The 20,374-nt window shown below is 44.5% G+C and overlaps 1 protein-coding gene across 2 annotated transcripts; it reads right to left on the reverse strand.

The window, feature by feature from the left end:
* Positions 1 to 184: 184 nt before the first annotated feature.
* Tat (tyrosine aminotransferase) lies at positions 185 to 14,846 on the reverse strand. 2 transcript variants are annotated; one of them, XM_090357323.1, is made up of 12 exons: positions 14,645 to 14,846; positions 12,436 to 12,681; positions 12,176 to 12,280; positions 8,773 to 8,840; positions 7,507 to 7,665; positions 6,653 to 6,791; positions 5,431 to 5,483; positions 4,030 to 4,182; positions 3,360 to 3,488; positions 2,722 to 2,805; positions 1,597 to 1,695; positions 185 to 1,264 (listed from the first exon to the last, which is right to left on the reverse strand). In XM_090357323.1, the coding sequence occupies exons 2-12, from the start codon at positions 12,668 to 12,670 to the stop codon at positions 1,121 to 1,123; spliced, it is 1,368 nt and encodes a 455-aa protein (XP_090213449.1). In that variant the 5' UTR covers positions 12,671 to 12,681; positions 14,645 to 14,846; the 3' UTR covers positions 185 to 1,120. The 2 variants fall into 2 exon arrangements, with proteins under 2 accessions (XP_090213449.1, XP_090213447.1); XM_090357321.1 differs by lacking the exon at positions 14,645 to 14,846 and adding an exon at positions 13,461 to 13,519.
* Positions 14,847 to 20,374: the final 5,528 nt, after the last annotated feature.

Here is a 20,374-nt window from a genome sequence, read left to right on the forward strand (position 1 = left end):
AGGAAGCTAGAAGTTGAATATTTTAAGAATTGTGATTCTTAAGTAACTGCACAAATTAGCACTTCTATGGAGAAATAAATGAGATCTGTTAGGTGATGTACCTAACAGTTCAGACTGTGTAATGACTGGGGGGGAAAAAATCCCCTGCAGAGGAGAAAAAAAAGAACTCAACATATCACAGGAGTGCACACTTGATAAAGTTTATTTTTAAAAAATAATAATTTATACCTTTGGTAAAATAAAAGATCTTGTCATATATATGTTTCTTAGAAAACTATGAAATGATACAACAAATATGAATAAATCAATACAACACTGCAGCAAAAGTAATAATGATTCTATTGCCATGACCATTGAAGATATTTCTGGCCTTTACATAGCAATATTTCCGGAAGGTTCTCTGCAGTCCTCCTTTCTCTTAAAAATAAGATGTGCTTTTATTTTAAGAAAGCCTAACACATACAAGTCTAAATTTAGGAAGCTGATCGATTCAAGGTTATTTATTTGTATCACAAAGAAATTCTTTACTAAAAAAAAGTTTACAAATATTTCTGTTCATGATTCTTAAAACAGAGTTGTTTTCCTAAAATGTTTAAAGTATAATTAACCAAATATGAGTGTCCTCAATTTCTCTCCAGTTACAGCTTACTTGCAAAAAGTGAGATATACGTGCAATGAGGCAGTAAGAAGAGTGGAATGTCAGAGCTGACTGGAGAGAATGCTGTTACTTAGAGCTTTGAAGAAACGGCCAGGGACAGAGTTCCTCCCCAATTTTTGGTTTCTCCCATCCTGACTTCTTGTCCTCTCTCTTATCTTTCTTGTCTTGACTGCTTTCTAGTAAACTTTGTCCCCATCTGCCACTCTCTGGAGAAAAAACAAAACAGGAGGGAGCCATGGGAAGGGGCTGCATGAATGAATTAGCAAGTCACTCCAGTGGAATGCAGAGAGGGTGAGAATCTGAAGTTCAGAGTCTGGGTGGGAATGTGACTGAGAAAAGCAAGAACGATCTGGAACCTTCCATGGGGTGCATGGGGAAGCCCTGTTCCAGGAAAGGCTTCAGACTTCCTGAGGAGCAGTGGAGTTCAGTGCGACATGACAGCTGTTCCGAATAGACGAGGACCTATTTGTCACAGTCCTCGGGGGGGCTCCCTTCAGTACAGTGATAGTGCTGTTCACAGAACTCCTGGATCCGGCTGCAGGCCTCCAGCAGCATCACCTCCGGGACGGTGAGCACCACTCGGAAGAAGTTTGGATACTCGAAGCACTGGGGGGGGGGGGGAGGCAGCTTTTATAACCAATAGGAACAGGTGATGCCATTTTATCAGGGGATCTGTCTGCTCAGTCCCCCACACAGGGTCCTGCCACAGAGTTCCTTCATCACACAGTGGACCTGAGGTCTGGAGCTCCTCTTAGCTGCAATGCTCCTTCACAACACGGGGGTGATTGGGGGGGGGTGTAGTGTATTTAAAATAGCTACATCATGTAATCTCTTTATGTGAATCTTATCAAATGAGAAGGGAGAGAAGGGCAGGCTATGACCATGCAGCTAGGGAGAATTCTGGGGGCTGTGGAAACGAGATCCATGCCAATACAAACCGTTGCTGGGAGGCAATGGACAGATTGCTCAGCCACCAGCTGCTCTGTGAATTCCACGTCACTTGCGAATTCTGGGAAATGGTCCATCTCAATGCCAACCTATACCGAGAATACAAAGGGAAGGTGAGCTTAGAAGGAGGCCAATTTCCTGTGCCAGAAATTCAGGAAGGGACTCCTTTCCAGGATGTCACGGAATGTTATCATTGATCACTTAAGGACTCAAGGAACTGGTGGCTCCCACACCTGAAATCTTAGCTACGTGATTGCTGGAAATAGGGAATCCAGGTTCAAAGCAGAATGTCAGTAGCTCAGGCCTAGAAGGGTAGCTTCTCAGGAGGCTGAGATCTGAGGGTCACAGATCAAAGCCAGGTCAGGCAGGAAAGTCTAGGAGACCCTTACCTTCATTAAGCTACCAAAAAAGCTGGAAGTGGCACTGTGGCTTAAGTGACACTAGCCTTGAGCAAAAGCAGCTCAGGGACAGTGCTCAGGCACTGCGTTCAAACCCCACAACTGGCACCAAAAAAAAAAAAAAAACCCCGCAAAGAGGAAAAGAAAGGAAGGCAGAGAGGAAAAAAAGAGACTTCATAGATTTTCCCACAAAAACAGGAAAGAAAAGCTAGTGTGCGTGTGTTCTATTAGCATCCAGGCCAGATCATGAGAGCAGTTCAGGCACTACAGGAATCGTGGAATACTTATCATCCTTGGGCCACAAAATGGAGTCACCCTGAAAAGAAATGGAATTCCCCTACAAGCACCCCCAGGGGAATGTATCATTTCCAGGCATAAGCTATAAAAAGTGAAAGACCTTATAAATGGAAGACTTCTTCCCTGTGTCTCATAAATTCCCTGTGTGTATAGTGTGTGTGTGTGTGTGTGTGTGTGTGTGTGTGTGTGTGTGTGTGTATGAACCATTTGCTGAGAAATTAAGTGATTTGAAGAGTTTAAGGAGCACTGAGATTAGATGACATCAGTGAGCCAATTCAGAGCAGTTGCTCAGCTGGTTGGCTCAGGAACCTAGCCCATTTGTCTTTGTGAATGGCAGCATACCCTACCTGACACCAGCAGCACCCCGCCTCCCAGGTTTCATGGCACACATGGATCCAGTGCCCCGCCCAACATGCTTACCATGAGGTACATGGCTCCAGTGGGGCGGACTGGCTGGAGTCCAGGGACGGCCACCAGAGCTGCGAAGCACAGGTCTGCATTGGACTACAAGAGGAGGCAGAGAGAAACCCAGTCATCCAATTTTAAGTTTTAAAACAACAAAGGAAAAGTGGAGTGGCAGAGGGTCATGCCTGCAACCCTAGCTACTCAGGAAGTTGAGATATCTAAGGATTGGGGTTTAAAGCCAGCCCAGGCTCGACAGATTGTGGGACTCTTATCTCTAAATAATTATCAAAAAGCCAAAAGTAGAGTCGTGGCTCTAGTAGTAGAGCACTAGCCTTGAGCAAAAAACAAAGTCAGGGAGTGTGCCCAAACCCTGAGTTCAAAGCCCAGGACTGGCGCGAACACACACACACACACACACACACACACACACACAAAACCATGTCATAGATCTTCTGCCATTGGATTCAACAAGAAAAGAACTCACTGTCTTTCCATTTGGTGAGACTGGAATTGAGAGGACAGGTGGGTGGCAACACAGATGCCACATCCTTCAGAGGGAAGCCCCATCCCGGAATGGCGCTCCACGCTAATTATTCCTAATTTCACTGGTGACTCTCAAAGTCCCCAAATAGAAGTCCACAGGCTTCCCTTACCTTGAGGAAGCTCAGGGTGTTGTGGTAGAACTCTTGAGGGGTTCGATGGAGGATGCTTTTCAGGGCTCCCTGGACAATGGTACAGGGACCCAAGATCCGCTGACTCAGTTTCACCAGCCCATCTCGGATCTAGAACCAGCCCAGGAAACACACCACTGAGCCTTGCTTAAATATCCCCAAGGTAGGTGATTCTTCTTCTGACCTTTCTTCCTATCCAGTTTAACTTCAGGAAATAAGGGTGACTTTTCAGTCCCAGATCTCTGCCACCAACCCACTGTGATTGTAGACTGATAATAGAATCTCTCTGCACCTTGTTTTTGCTCAAGCATAAAATGGGGACAATACAAATACTGGACTCATGCGTTTCATTTGAGGACTGAATTAAAATAAGATCATAAAACACTAACCTGTGGTAAGCCCTTGGTCTTAATTGTGATAACTGTTACATTTTTTTCTATCCTAAAATAGGAAGTGTACGGGGGCACTGTCACAGATCCAAATCTGTGAAAACTGAACGTGGGGGAGGTAGAATGATGATTGACTTTTCTAGAGAACTACAAAGAAAGGGGTGCGTGGAAAGGAAAGCCAGAAGGTTACCACCTTTCCACCCCACATACAACCCACAAATATGTCCTAAATCACACAGATTGGCTCACCATATGGCTCTCACCTCATTGCCAAAAATATCTCTTCGGTCATGGATGAGGATCCAGCCCAACCTCCAGCCAGGAACTAGCCAGCGCTTGGCCAGCCCTCCACACGACAGGATGGGGACACTGGTGCTGAGCGTGGCCAGTGGTTCATATTTACAACCAGAAAACACCTGAGAACAACAAGTTTTCTTGCTTACTTGCCTCTGGCTGCCATGGCCCCCACCCTTCCCTTCTATGTCAGGGACAGACATCACACCTACAGGACCCCCTACACTGAAGCGTCATTGCAATTTCAGGGAGCATCAAAGGGGACCGTGCAAGAGCATTGGCTTTGGTGTCTGGACTGGATTGGAGGGAGTTGACTTGAGGAAAGTCATTCTACCTCCATGTAGGTTGCTAGATGGAATTAGTGACTGGAGGAGTTATTATAGAATTGGGTCCACAATCTCTTAGGGAAAATTCCTGGGCCACCTATATTACGGAATAGAGAACTGCCTGGATTCCAGAAAGGCCTAGCATGTATGAAGATCCAGATTTAATTCCTTGGTCCCACTACATAGAAAAAAGCTGGAAATGGTGCTGAGGCTCAAGTGGTAGAGCTCTAGCCTTGAGAAAGCCCAAGGACAGTGCTCAGGCCCTGAGTTCAAGCCCAGGACTGGCAAAAAAAAGTGGGGGGGGGGAGGGAGGCTGGGAATGTGGCCCAGTGGTAGAGTGCTTGCCTAGCATACATCAAGCCTTGGGTTTGATTTCTCAGTACCACATAAACAGAAAAAGCCAGAAGTGGCCCTGTGGCTCAAGTGATAGAGCTCTAACCTTGAGCCACAGAAGCTCAGGAACAGTGCCCAAGTCCTGAGTTCAAGGGCCAGGACTGGCAAGTAAGAAAGAAAGAGAGAAAGAAAGGAAGGTCCGAGTATGGTGGCTCACGCCTGTAATCTCAGCTACTCAGGGGGCTGAGGATTCAGCCCGGGCACTAAAGAACATGAGACTTTTATTTCCAATTAATTACTAAAAAAAACAGGAAGTAGAACTGTGGCCCAAGGGTTAGGATGATAGCCTTGAGCTGAAGAGCTTAGAGACAATGCCCAGGCCCAGAGATCAAGCCCCATGAACCACAAAAAAAAAAAGAAAAGAAAAGAAAGAAAAAAGGAAGGAAGGAAGGAAGGAAGGAAGGAAGGAAGGAAGGAAGGAAGGAAGGAAGGAAGGAAGGAAGGAAGGAAGGTTGGTTAAAGGGCTATAGGGCCATACATTTGTTAGGAGTGCAAAAAACTGGTTTGTTGTACTGATACGGTTAGGCCTTGCTTCTTATTACCCTGCTGCTAACTTTAGAGGTCTAGTTCCAGAATTCTGGGCTCCAGAACTGACTCTCGCATCCGTCTGGGATTGAGATGTAGCAGCCAGGAGTCCTGCCTCACACTTACCATGTCTCCATAGATCTCGTCAGCCAAGATCGGAACACACTGTCTTGCAGCCACTGAAAAGAAGAAAAACAGGCATGGTTGTTGTTACGGTTGTCGTGTTGTTTGGGGCTTTTTTGAGACAGTCTCACTATGGTAGCCCAAGCTAACTTCAAGCCTCTCCTGCCGCAGCTTCCACCGCCATGCCCAGCATGGAATTGTGTTTAAAGTGAGGGGCCTTGTCATCTGCTATTCACCTGGGCTTACTATGCTTCATATTTCATGCTTGCATGCTTGGTCTTCTCATAAGAACTGTAAAATGTTTCTGAAATTCTTCTAGGACTGAGAGCCTAAATCTGCTGTTGAATTAGTTTTGGTATTTCAAACTCTGTCTTCCACATCATGAAAGGGGTAGAGAGACAGCTGTGGATATGTTAAATATCTCTTACCTAAAATGTTTGGCCAAAGTTGGTGGCTTATGCCTGTAATCCTAGCTACTCAGGAGCTTGAGATCTGAGGATCATAATTTAAAGCCATCCTGGGAAGGAAAGTCCATGAGATTCTTATCTCCAAACAACTCCCCCAGAAAGTCACAAGTAGATCCGTGGCTCAAGTGGTAGACACTAGCCTCGCACACAAAAACTCAGGGACAGTGCCCAAGCCCTGAATTCAAGCCCTACAACAGACATTGTGGGGGGAAAGGGGAAGTTGGGGCAACAGAGGCATTTCAGATCTCGGAATTTTGTTTTGCATAGGATTTTAGGAAATTCTCATCTCTTTGCCAGTTAAGCATTTCGAATCTAAAAATGAAATCAGAAATGCATCCTTATGGAGTGCTCTGGATTTGAGACTTGGGGATTTGCTCCTTTTTATGCAACTTCTGTCATTCTAATGTCACACATATAGTTTGAAATGCCAGTGGAGAGCTGGGAATGTGATTAGTGGTAGAATGCTTGCCTAGCATACACGAAGCCCTGGCTTCGACTTCTCAGTACCACATAAACAGAAAAAGCCAGTGATAGGGCGCTGGCCTTACGCAAAGGAGCTCAGGGACAGTGCCCAAGCCCTGAATTCAAGGAAGGCCCGGGACTGGCAAAGAAAAAAGAAAAAGAAATGCCAGTGGAGTTCATGCACATCCCTCTCGGGCTTAGGAACTTAGAGACCTTAGACTCTTTTACTCACCCCAGGACCAGAGAACATCCCCTCACTGCCCCCCCCCCACGTATGAACTGTCCGCTGGACTCACCCTCCAGAATCTTCTGAAGGTGACTCCTCCTGAATACGGATCCACAAGGGTTTGATGGGTTGTTGACAATGAGGCAAGCTGTCTTTTCATCAATCAGGGATTCCAGTTGTTTCAGATCAATTTCCCAAGACTGCTCAGGCTGGGAAGGAAAAAAGGATGAAATTCATATGATTCAGGAAGACTTGGGGGGATACCAACCCAATAGTGCAGAGTCAGTAGCGAAATTCTGTTTGGGCCTCAGCTACCCAATTCTAGACCTTTTTCTGTCAGGTAATGGTTTTATAGCTATCTATCTACATAGAGAGATATATAGATATAGAGAGAGAGTAAGTCTAGATACAGAGATAGATCTGTACATAGGTGTGTGTGTGTGTGTGTGTGTGTGTGTGTGTGTGTGTGTGTCTGAGCATTTTTGCTCAGCGTTAGTGCTCTATCACTTGAACCATGGCTCCACTTCTGGCTTTTATTTTGGTGCTTCATTAGAGATACGAGTCTCATGGCTTTGAACCACAGCCCTCGGATCTCAGCCTCCTGAGTAGCTAAGATCGCAGTCACGAGGCACCAGCACCTCATTTATGACTTATAGAGCAGTAAATGGAGCATTTGAGTCTAAAGGGGTTTGTTTTGGTTTTGGTTTTGTTGCCAGTCCTGGGGTCTGAACTAAGGGCCTGAGCACTGTCCTTGGGCTTTTCCTCAAGGCTAGAGTTCTACCACTTGAGCCACAGCACCAGTTCTGGCTTTTCTATATATGTGGTACCGAGGAATCGAAGCCTGGTCTTTGTGCATGCTAGGCAAGCAGTCTACCACTAGGCCAAACTCCCAGCCCTGAGTGTAAAGTTTTAAAAGTCACTTACCAATAGATTGTAAAATTTGACTTCAATTCCCATAGATTCAGCCAGAGTCTTGTAGAGGGAAAACCCAGGTCTGGGAACAAGGATGTTTTGTCCTGGGTTAGCCAACACAGCTACACAAAGTTCAATAGCCTGACTACAGCCACTTGTCAGAACGACGTCCTGTGAAAATAAGAATAGGTCTCAGGAGAAAAGAGCGTGTCACGGTGGTAAATTGGGAGTCACAATAAATGTACTTTTAAAACTTGTATGTGACTAACAGGGGTGGTTCCAGGCCTCAAAAAAGTACTTCACCAAATGAAATGAACATGTTTAGATCTGTCCGTTTCAGTGCCACTTACAAGAAATAACTCACTAAACAAAGGACACGTTGGCTCTGAGTCAGTCAATTTCTAGGAGACTTTGGACTATCCTTGGACTTTCCCCCCCCCCCAGTTATTTATTTACTTTTGGCCAAAGATTTTTTGTGTGTGACAAAAACACCTGCAATTTATTGTCACCTAACCTCAAAGATTTCAGGCTAGTGAGCTCTCTTGCCATAATAAAGCTTACCAGCTACAATGAAGCAGAACGTCACGGTGGAAAGGCATGGTTGGCCAAAGATTTGAAGCCTGGTTTTTCTCTGAAATAGAGATGTTAGCAAATGCCTGCCCCACACAGAAGACACTAAAAGAAAGAATGCATCTGACCTTGCTAAGCACCACAGGACCTTTCCATTTGGCATTTATGAATTGAACGTTAAGTGATCTTTTGCAGGAGAATTACACGTAGGGTAGGGTTCCTGTGACAGTTACATGGAAGCTAAAATTACATATACTACGCTGATATTCACTATAATTAAATGGCCCCAAGTAAATAGGAAATCCTCAAATTGATAGCAGGAAATTATCTTCCTTCCCTTTCTCAAGACTACTAATCATTGTGGATGAGTTGAAACAGGAAAGCTTGTCTAGGTGCCAGTGACTCATACCCAGCCACTGGGGAGGCTGAGATCTGGTGATCACAGTTCAGAGTCAATCCAAGAAGGAAAGCCTATTAGACTATTCTCTCCCATTAACCACAACAAAGCTGCAAGTGGAGCTGTAGCTCAAGTGGTAAAGCACCAGTATTGAGGGGAAAAAGCCAAGGGACAGAACCCAGGTTACTACAGAGGAGCGGAGAGATTAAGAGAGGAGAGAAAGGGGAGGAGGAGAAGGGGAAGGAAGGAAGGAAGAGGGAGAGAGGGGAGGAGGGAGGTTGGTGTACCCTAAGCTGCTCTGTAAAGCTCACCTTAGCTTCCAGGGGCGCCTCAGGACAATGGTAGTAGGAAGCGATCTCCTCGCGGCTGGATAGGTAACCTGAAAAGCAGGGAGGGAGAAGAGGAAGCTGGAGGTTTCTTCCTCTACCTGGCAGCCATGCCCCAGAGGGCGAACATGGCTTTACTGGCCTCCTGCCTCTGCTCAGCGAACAGTGTTCTCCACTGAGTTCTCAAACACCGTAGACAAGACAGAGTACCTTCCTACAATATTATAGAGATGAAAAGAAATAGTTCCCCTAACTGCAAAATGCTCTGCACTTCTTGATTGTTATGATTAGGTTTAATCCTCTGTAGGATAAAAGATTTATAAGTCTCTTATATTCATATATGTATGTATACATATAATTTGTTAGAAATGTTGTCTTTACTGAATTCAATACACATAGTCCATTTAAAAAGAAATGCTATACACGGGTGCGGTGACTCACGCCTGTAATCCTAGCTACTCAGGAGGCTGAGATCTGAGAATCGTTGTTCAAAGCCAGCCCCGGCACAAAAGTCTGTGAGCCTCTGATCTCCAATTAACCACTAGAAAACTGGAAATGGCACTGTGACTCAAGGGTAGGGCAGTAGCCTTGAGCTGAAGAGCTCAGGGACACCAGAGTTCAAGCCTCATGACCCACAAAAAAAAAAAAAGAAAGAAATATTTAATAATATATAATACAACATTCTATAATACACTTTGAGTTTTGTACAAATTTTTACTTTTGAATCATTTTCTTACAGATTGTTCTCAAATTTGATTTCCAACCTTGAAGTCTAGACAAGCTCATGTGCAATATAATATTTTGCAACAATGAGTGCTAGTCAAAAAGACAAACTAGCAAAACCAGAGGCAATATTTCATGTTTGTTAACATAACAGATACAAATGAGACTCTCAGAATTACATAATTAGCACGCCCCCTACTAAAGAGGAAGAACTGTGTTTCTAGAGCTGTATCGGCTTCTTCCCTCAGTACACACCATTTTGTTCCTCTGAACATTTCTGCAGTGGAGATTACACATCACTTTTCCAGACTGAACCACTTCCCTAGTGCTTTGCATCTTAAAACCATTAGAACCGTTTTCTAATCTAATTTTTGGTCTTGAATTTGACTCTTGTCATATGGAACTTTCTAATATATAAGTAAACACCTAAACACTACATCGCTGGGAACTCTTGGATCTTATTGAGAAAGTAGGTTTCCATTTGCCTTGAGATTATGTTTCTGCCAGACATGGTGGCACACAGCCTGTCATTCCAGATGCTCAGAGATAGGGATAGGAGGCTCACAGTCTGAAGCTGGCCCAGGCAAAAGTATAAGGCACAATTTGAAGAAAAACGAATGGCCCAGGAGTGTGGCCTAGCGGTAGCATGCTTGCCTAGCATGCATGAAGCCCTGGATTCAATTCTTTGTTACCATACACACAGAAAAAGCTGGAAGTGGTGCTGTGGCTCAAGTGGTAGAGTGCTAGCCTTGAGAAAGCTCAAGGACAGTGCTCAAGTACTAAGTTTAAAAAAAAAAAAGACTGGTGCTGCTTAGGTGAAGAGGTTGTGACTAATCTGAGGCCTTGGTTCAATTTCCTTCATGCATACATACTCACACACTACAAATACATTTATATTCATTCTGAATACTTATCACATACACATTGATTTCTATTATATACTAAATATGTGTTGTGATAAATGTTTTTCTTTTTTTTTTTTTTGCCAGTCCTGGGCTTGAGCTCAGGGCCTGAGCACTGTCCTTGGACTTTCTCAAGGCTAGAGCTCTACCACTTGAGCCTCAGCACCACTTCCGGCTTTTTTTTCTATATATGTGGTACCAAAGAATCGAACCCGGGTCTTCATGCATGCTAGGCAAGCACTTTAACCACTAGGCCAAACTCCTGGCCCCGATAAATGTTTTTCTTACATATACTAAATACGCATGAGGAACATATGCAACACAGAAATAGAGCCAACCAATCACCTATTTTATCAAAACCATTAGTAGAGAAATTCTTAACAGACAGAAGGAAATGATTGCTATTTAGATGTAATTCTATCTAAAACAACCTTTGATCCTTCCATGTAACAGCCCATCCTTTGTTGTGTTTTTATACCAGTCCTGGAGCTTGAACTCAGAGTCTGAGTGTGTCCCTGAGCTTTGTGCTCTTCTTTTTTCTTTCTTTCTTTCTTTTCTTTTCTTTCTTTTTTTTTTTTTTTTTTTTTTTTTTTTTTTTTTGTCGATCATGGGGCTTGAACTCTGGGCTTGGGCACTGTCCCTGAGTTCTTCGGCTTAAAGCTACCACCCTATCCCTGGAGCCACAGCCCCATTTCTCATTTTCTAGTGATTAATTGGAGATAAGAGTCTCACCATTTTTTAGTTCCCCGGGCTGGCTTTGAACCGTGATCCCCAGATCTCAGTCTTCTGAGTAAGTGGGATTACGGGTGTGAGCCACCGCCCAGCTCTGAGCTTTGTGCTCAAGGATGGCACTCTATCATGGGATCCATAGCTCCCCTTCCAGCTTTTTGGTGGTTAATCAGTGGTAATAGCCTCATTTTCCTGCCCTGGGTGGCTGCAAACCATAATTCTCAGATCTAAGTTGCTAGGATTCCAGACCCTTCTTGTGTTCTTGAACTCTATTTCAAATACACTTATAGATTGCAAGACGGCAATAAAAGTAGAAACTCAATAGATACAGAAGAGGAAATAAGCGAAAGAGCTGTTTACATAGGGCCGACTAATGTAGGACCTAGAGGACTAGGTCGACAGGCAGCCGGACTCCAAATCTTCCTTGTAGAATAAATCATGACAGGGCGGGAGTTTGGCCAAGTGGTAAGAGTGCTTGCACGAAGACCTGGGTTCAATTCCTAGGTACCACATACATAGAAAAAAGCCAGAAGTAGTGCTGTGGCTCAAGTGGTAGAGCTTGAGGGGAAAAAAAGCCCAAGGACAGTGCTCAGGCCCTGAGTTCAAGCCCCAGGACTGGCAAAAAAAAAAGAATAAAGAATGACAGGATAGGAGCACTGTTTTGGGAGTGTGTGTAAGTGGGAGCCTAGGGGAAGGTGCCAGTCTGCCAATGGAAGCCAGGAAAGCCAGAGTGATGCCCCCCCCAACTGACTGTTCAAACTTTGCCCCTCCTTCAAAATTACACTTTAGACCAGCTAGCTAGAATTCCTATAGTCCTATTCAAAGAAAACAGAAAGCCAGGGATAGTGGCAGATCCCACTAATCCCAGCACTGGAGAGGCAGAGGCAGGAGGATCATGAGTTTGAGGCCAGCCCAGCCCATGGTTTTACATAGTAAACTATCTCCAAAAAAAAAAAAAAAAAAGACAAACCTATAAAAAAAAGAAACTATCAAAGATTTGAACACCACCAGGGCTAATGTGAGGAGAAGCTTACCAATGGACGGGGCATAGCCATTGTATTTCCCAGAGTCCAGGGCATCTTTCATTGCTTGGGTAACTTCAGGGTCTGTAGGCAGATTTCCAAACACAGTAGGGTCTCCTATTCGTGGGAAGGAAAATAGGAAAAGGAGCCATCAGGATGCTCTATTCCCATAGCCAAGACTCAGATTCACTCCCTCCTCCCATTTTTCCCAGCCAGCCCCTGAGGACAGGGGCAGGGCAGTGGTACCTCCCTATCAAGTCTCCCCAACTTACCGATGGACAGAGAAATCATGGCTTTGTTTGGATTGGGCTCCACCTTCACGCTGTCCACAATGGCCCGAATGGGATTGAAAGTTTTGTTGGCCATGTCAGAGGGCCTTACGGACCACCTGGACTTCCTGCCCTTCATTTTGCCTGGAGCACAGCTTCTCCCTGCGATGTTGACATGTACATCCCGAACTGAGGGCAGGCTGCCATTGCTGTCCCTTGGAATCGTGTAGGAGTCCATCCCCGCAGAGCCTGTGGGGGATGGAGGGGGCCTGGTGATACCTGGATCCAGGCTCCTTTGGCCCTGAGGCCCTAAGCAGGGGTGACATCATTCTAAGTTTCTCTATTTTTCTCTTGAAAAGCACTTTTATTATGAATAAGGGGTGTTCTTACACATTTTGCTAAGATGAAAAAGAAAGCAAAAACCCATTCGGCTTTATTTGGGACTTGTGGTATGTAGTTATAATCCTTGAACAAGGCTTACCACATTCCAGGTAAAAGCAAGGACAAAGATGACAGGATGTCACTCAACAAATCAAGGCACCTGTGTTCCCACAGGTGACACCTGTCCACACAAAGACCCCGAGAAAGTACGTCTCTGGTGCTTCAACTCTCTATGTCTTTCCATCTACAAGGAACCAAGAAAAACCACCCCATGCATTAGAATTGTGGTGTTAATATTTCTGGTGGAACTAGCTGGGCACTGATGGCTCACCTCCATAATCCTAGCTACTCTGGAGGCTGAGATATGAGGACAACAGACCCAATTTATCTCCAATTAGTCACCAATAAGCCAGAAGTGAACTGTGGCTCAAGTGGTTGACTGTCAATCCTCCAGCAAAAAAGCTAAGCGACAGTGCCCAAGCTCTGAGCTCAAGCCCCAGTACCAGCAAACACACATGATATGTTATGTTAAAACTAAACCCTATTCCAAGCACCACCCAGCCCTAAATGAAAAAAGAAGCCAACTCAGCAGAAGAAAAAACAAAACAACTCAAACACCATAGAACCAGCTGAGGCTTGGGGCTTACCTTCCACAAATAGGAGACACAGCTGCAATGGGCCAAACTTGGAAACTCACCACTTCTCTAGCCAGATTAGACTCAGGTACAAATCCTGACTCCTGAAATAGTCCCAAACCATGGGCGGTAGGCCTAGACCTTTAATGCTATTGGTTGCAATTAGAGCTAATCCCGCCCCCAGGCTTCTTTCCTCCCCTTCTGTCCCCACTCTGCTGTTTCTCATTCCAACCCTAAGCAGCCCTCCAATCAGAATCTATCCTCTCTTTGGACATCTGAAATTATAAGTTAATCCTTTCCAGTCATGTAGTGAAATGAAGAGAAGACTATTGGAGGACAAATGTGATTATAGTCCATATTCTTAATTTTTTATTAGCATGCATGAGTTATACAAGGTTGAGGGGGTTGTTGTGATATTTTCAGTCTTCAGCCAATAATTGTTATTAAATCCTTTCATAACCTGGATATGGTAGTACATGCCAATTATTCAAGAGGCAGAAGAAGGAGGATAGTAAATTTGAGGCCATCCCAGGCAAACATAGTGGAGGAGATTCTGTCTCAAAAATAAAACAAAAAACAAAAGATTCTGGAGCACTTAAGAGTGCCCCCGTGCACGGAGAAATGGTTATGAAATTATTATTTACAACTAGTAACAGTGCAAAAGTATATAAAGTAAGACATGAGAGTCCTTCCTAAACCTCCATACATATCACCTCCATTCTCATTTCCAGGGGCAGGGAGTGATAAGAGATTTTGTTGAAAACTTGTCTAATGTTAAGTGGAGAAGTGGGTTTGTTGCATAAAACTGTCATCCTCACTAGAGTTCCTGGGAAATTTTATCCATTCACCAAGAGAGGATAGATAAATGATAGACTGCTCTTCAAACCACATGGGATCATCTTGTTAGATAGCATTAAGAAAAAACAACTTCCTATATCTTGTATATCCTTTCCCAGTCCATCAAGTTTTGGATCCCATTTGGAACAAATTGGGCAAGCGGTAATAAGTTAAACATCAGCAATGCAATGCCTTAAAAGTACAGGGCATTTACCTACCCTAGAGAGAGTGCAAGGATATGATGTCAAATGATAGCTAGACAAAATACAAACAAAGCAGGAGAGGCACAGCAGGAAATCCCAGCATTCCGGGTGAGCCTACAAAAAGTATCACCCACTCAAAGGTCAAGACAAGACTACCTTCCAGAGCTCAGATCTCCTCTGTTCATTTGCCGGGACACAATGTTACCCAAGCTCTTCTGTCCTCCAGCTTTTGTTTGTGAGTGGAGTCTTTGGTAGGGTTAAATAACCACTTTTTTTCTGGAGAATTCATCTCACAGCATTCTCCAGAACTTGCCTCATGATCCGCTGCCCCTCTGGAGTGAAGCAAGCAGTTAGCCCTTCATTTGACCCATGGTGAGGAAGCATCAAGTGAGGTCAAACAGCTGACCATGTCATTCAGAGGTCATAATGCTAGAACCTCTGAACCCTGGGCTCAATAACCAGAGTTGCTTGGTCTCAGAGAGGTAAATACACAGCCCTATCTGTGGGCTATCCAAATATAGAGAGAAGGAAAATGTTTATAGAATAGTACACAGGCATAAATTTTGAAAACGAAATGATATCCTTTGCAAGAAGATGGACACAACTGGAGGACTGCAGACTGGCTGAGTGAGATAAGCCAACCTCAAAAAAGAAAAGAAAGGAATATATTGGATTCACATCTGTAATACTAGCCACCCAGGAAGCTGAGATCTGAGGATTGTGGTTCAAAACCCGCCAGAGCAGGAAAGTCCATGGCACTCTGTTTTTTTAATTTTTTGTCAGTCCTGGTGCTTGAACTCAGGGCCTGAGCACTGCCCTTGGGCTTTTTCCTCAAGGCTAGTGCTCTGCCACTTGAGCCACAGCACCACTCCCAGCTTTTCTATGTACATGGTACTGAGGAATTGAACCTGGGTCTTCATGTGTGCTAGGCAAATACACTACCACTAGGCCAAACTCCCAGCCCTCCCTGACACTCTTTTTGTTGGTGGTCATGGTGGTTATGGGGCTTGAACTGTGGGCCTGGGTGCTCTCTCTGAGCTCTTCAGCTCAAGGCTAGCGGTCTACCACTTTGAGCCACAGCACCACTTCTGGTTTTCTGGTAGTTAATTGGATAAGAGTCTCACAGACTTTCATGGCCTGGCTGGCTTTGAACCATGATGCTCAGATCTCAGCCTCCTCTGTAACTAGGATTATAGGCGTGAGCCACCAGTGCCTCGCTCCAAGACTGTCTTATCTTCAATTAAGCACCAATAAAGACAGAAGTTGACTCAAGTGACTTTCTTATTTCTAATTAAGCACCAACAAAAAAAAAAGCCAGAAATGGAGCTCAAGCGGTAGTGTGCTGGCCATGAGCAAACACAGCGTAGAAGGGGCTGGAAATGTGGCTTGGTGGCTAATATGCATGAAGCCCTGGGTTCAATTCCTCAGCACCACATACACAGAAAAAGCGGGAAGTGGTGCAGTGGCTCAAGTGGTAGAGTGCTAGCCTTGAGCACAGAGAGGCTCAGCGACCGTGCCCAGGCCCTGAGTTCAAGTCTCACAACTGGCAAAAAAAAAAAAAAAAAAGCTTAGGAGCAGCACTTGGACTGGATCGTTACGCTCATTTATAGAAGGTGGACATAAAGGCTAGACATACTCACAAACATGTACATCCACGTCTATAATACATACGGGCTATGTCTAATATGCGAATAACCACAGACGTGAGTGCAACTAAGGGACTACTTAGGAGGAGACGAAGTGTCTTCCTTTTTATGGCTGAATGGCATCCTGTGGTATGGATCGACGGTAATTTGTGTCATTATTCCCCTGCCGTGAACATCCGGTTTGTTTCCGTTTGGAGGGGGCCGCCATGCATAAGGATGCTGTGAATCTCAGAGTACAGACTTTGGTATGAAGAGATTCTCAGTTCTCTTATGCCATGAAGTCTCTCTGAATCATTCCATGTCGAGGGTTTGATCCTGGCTGGCCAGTTTCTCCTGTTTCTTATGTCTTCTTGTTTGGGGAATTGTCTGTTCGTGTCTCTCCCCCATTTCTCTATAGGGGATTCCTCATTTTGGAAGACCTTGGCCTAGAACTGTGAGGTAACAAAACAGCAGCTGTGGGATTGTGGGCGGCTTGCTCTCTCTTAACCCAACTGGTGGAGATTCAGGTTTACAGATCAAAGAGCAATGGCAGCCCAGGGTCGGGCAGGTGGTCCTGCAAACAGAGCCTCTGACGCAGAATTTACAGGCAGAAGGGGGCGTGTGGAGGGCACGGGGGCACAGCGGCCTCGGGTTATTCCGGTGGAATAACTTCTGCTTGCGTAGCCCCCATCAGAACTCAGAGCAGAAGAGAAAACAGACAGAGCAAATACATTTGGGTAATACTCATCTTCCATAGCTAATGTTTTCTGTCAGTAGAAAGCAAACCAAGCCAGGTACCAGTGGCTCATGTGTGGAATCTTATCTACTAAGGAGTCTGAGAGCTGAGGGTTATGGATTGAAGCCAGCCTGCGTAGGAAAGTCCGTGAGACTCTTATCTCTGATAAACTGCAAGCAGAGCTGTGGCTCAGGTTGACCAGTGCCAGCCTTAAGCAAAAGAAGCCACGGGGCAGTACCCAGGACCTGAGTTCAGGCCCAGAATACCCCCACACACACACATACACACACAAATACAAACCACTTCTCTCTCCCTGCTTTTGGGGGTCTGTGAGCTTAGGAATCCCTTCATGTGGGTTTTAGTTTGTTTAGTTTTTGCCAGTCTTGGGGCTTGAACTCAGGGCCTGGGCACTGTCCCTAAGCTTCTTTTGCTCAGGGCTAGCACTCTTCCACTTGAGCCACAGTGTCACTTCCAGCTTTTTCTGTGTATTTGGTACAAAGGAATTGAGCCCAAAACTTCGTGCATGCTAATCAAGCACTCTGTCACTAAGCAATATTCCCAGCCCTCTTCCTGTGGTTTTGTACATTTCCCGTGCAGTACAGGCTGTGGGATAGAAGCCAGGACTTTCCATGAGGAAGAGTAAGTGATACAGACTTGAGCTCCCCAGCTCTGAGCCTCCTGGGTAACAGCAAGTTACCCAGTGGTTTGCAGATCTGAAGCATCTCCATAGCCAAGATGCTAGGATGTTCCAAAGTGCCTTCCCCAATACGGCCTCAAGGTCACTCCTTACCCATCCTGCCAGCAAGCACATGCCAGAAGTGATGTAACTAAACAACCTTTATCCAGATTCACTGTTGGGCCCTACAGAGCCCAGAGGACCAGTGATGAGTCACCCCGAGTCCAGAACACCAAGTGCCCGTGGTGATATGTGGTGGGGGAATCCCAGAAACAGGCCACAGACAAGAAGAAAGAGCCTCTTTCGGTGAGAAGACTAGTAGAGAGACCACAGAGGAGAAAGAGAATGAACCAACTCAAACCCGATGAGTTGGACTGCTGTCCTGGACTTAAGAGTTGGCCAATTAGTCCATTAGTTTCTGCTCTAAGCATTGAGGCTACAGCAGTGAAAGAAGCAAACCCAGTCTCCCCTTGGCAGAGCTGACAGTTCGGGAGGAAGAGTCCACGAATGCAGGAAGTGTAGAGAAGGCTCAGGACTGTAAAGAGAAGTAAAGAAGGTACAAGGCCACAATTGACATAACTTTGATTACAATTTGTTATGGTGATTGGTTATTAATTGTTATCATTCATCTCTTCCTGTGTCTAATTGATCAATTAAACTTCATCATTAGCCGGGCACTGTTAGCTCACACCTGTAATCTGAGGGTCCCCCTTTAAAGCCAGCCCGGGCAGGAAAGTCTGGGAGACTCTTTATCTCCAATAAACTACTCAGAAAAAGACAGAAGTGGGGCTGTGGCTCAAGCGGTAGAGACCTAGCCTAAACACAAAGAGGTCCAAGGACAGTGCCCAGGTCCTGAGTTCAAGCCCCAAGACTAGCAAAAAACAAACAAACAAAAAAACCCTCCCTCATGTCTATGTAGAGGGAAAAAAAACTGTAACTATAAGTTCTAAGGTCTATTGGAATTTCTTGGTGGTCTTGGAATTGACTCCTTGGGGATGGGAGAAGACCACCCCACCACTCAGCAAACAGGAAGGCATGACCCTCAGTGGACTGGTGCACAACTCCAGTGCTCGTCAAGAGCCCAGAGAGGGCTACAGACAGGACGTTTTCAGTCACTAGATGGTCTTAGAGGAAAACAGAACAGGCCACTGCCTTCCCAGGTGTAAGACTAAGGGGGAGATGACTCCCAAGAAGTCTGGGGGACGGTGGTCTGTCCTACCCTGACTGAAGTGCATGATAAAAACTGCAGAACTGAAGCCAGGAATCTGTGACCACGCCTGTAATCCCAGCCTCTCGGGAGGCTGAGATCTGAAGACCATAGTTCCATGTCAGCCCAGCAGACAAATCCACAACACGCTTATCTCCAGTAAAGTACCAACAAGTTGGAAGTGAAGGTTTGGCTTAACTGGTAACCAGCCTTGAGTGAAAAAACTAAGGGACAGCACCCAGGCCCTGAGTTCAAGCCCAAGTACTGTACTATCTCTCTCTCTCTCTCTCTCTCTCTCTCTCTCTCTCTCTCTCTCTCTCTCTCTCTCTCTCTGTCACACACACACACACACACACGCACACACCTGATGAGTTGTACACTAAAAATAATGCATTTTACATTTGTACATTTCATTTAAGTTAAAAAGTGGAACAACCATACAAGATAAAAGTTTACCTTCAAAAACCCAAACAGGTCTTTCTTTTAATATCCCAACTAGGATATCACCAACAATTCTTTTCAATTATACTTTTATTACATAATTGTGGCCCTTTATTTATAAACTACATTAGTGTAAAAAGACAGAGCTATGCCATATTTAAGTTGTAACTCTCCACAAACTCCCATCTTCTTCCTCAACTTAGTATTTTTTTTTGGTATCACTGTTTATATCTGCCAGGCTATCACATAACATCATTCTTGGAGGCCATTGACACATGTATTATCATTTTCTGTACAAAAGAAAAGAAACACCAACATTTATAACTTATAAATGAGAACTACTCCAATTCTGAAAGCTTTGTTGACACATAGGGTCTCTCTGTAGAGCCCTATAATCCCAGCATGCAGAAGGCTGGGGCTCAAGGATTAAAGTTCAAAGCTGGAATGCCTCCCACACCCACCTTCAGAAATATTAACATATGAAAATGCATACCTTTTTTTTTTCTTTTACCAGGCCTGGGGCTTGAACTCAGGGCCTGAGCACTGTCCTTGGACACATTTTGCTCAAGGCTAGTGCTCTGCCACTTGAGCCACAGTGCCACAACTGGCTTTTTCTGTGTATGTGATGCCGAGGAATAGAACCCAGGGCTTCATGCATGCTAGGCAAGCACTCTACCACTAGGCCATGCTCCCTGCCCAATTTCTTAAAATCAATAAAATACGGCATGCATCTTACATATTCAATTTTTCTGTTTTCCTCATTTGAATATTGAATCCATGAAGGTTCAATTTTTATTTTTGTCCCAAATGGCTCCTTGTTAACTAGCATATAGCAAATGTTCAAAACCACAGTTCGTCAGGTGAACAAATGAATGGGTGATAATAGTAGCAAAATTTGGTGAGCACCTGAGCCACACACTGACAATACTTTACTTGCATTAATTCTCTCAATTGTGTTGAATATTTATAAGAATGAGAGTCTAGTATAACTTAGCAATAAAATACCTAATGATATTTTTCAATACCTCTTCTAACCAGAATATAAAATTAGGTAATGGAACAAAGAAAAATAATTATCTTTAATAATACATTGGAAATAATACTATTAATCATAAGTATTGATTATATTTGTATTCTTTTGCAAGTTTTAAACACTTTCAATATGTTTCTTCATTCAAATGATTTCATTACTTCATCTGAT

This window comes from Megascapheus bottae, chromosome 24, assembly GCF_031878675.1.
Source record: "Megascapheus bottae isolate mThoBot1 chromosome 24, mThoBot2.hap1, whole genome shotgun sequence".
In the NCBI taxonomy this organism is placed as follows: Eukaryota; Metazoa; Chordata; class Mammalia; order Rodentia; family Geomyidae; genus Megascapheus; species Megascapheus bottae.

What these genes read in the sequence shown, in the direction of transcription:
- Tat (XM_090357323.1), bottom strand. Translation starts at nt 12,670, where the DNA reads ATGGACTCCTACACGATTCCAAGGGACAGCAATGGCAGCCTGCCCTCA. An exon ending in CTGGAGCCATGTACCTCATG is followed by an intron (nt 1,696 to 2,721) that starts GTAAGCATGTTG and finishes TTCTCGGTATAG; the next exon opens with GTTGGCATTGAGATGGACCA. An exon ending in TCCATTGCCTCCCAGCAACG is followed by an intron (nt 1,265 to 1,596) that starts GTTTGTATTGGC and finishes CCCCCCCCCCAG; the next exon opens with TGCTTCGAGTATCCAAACTT.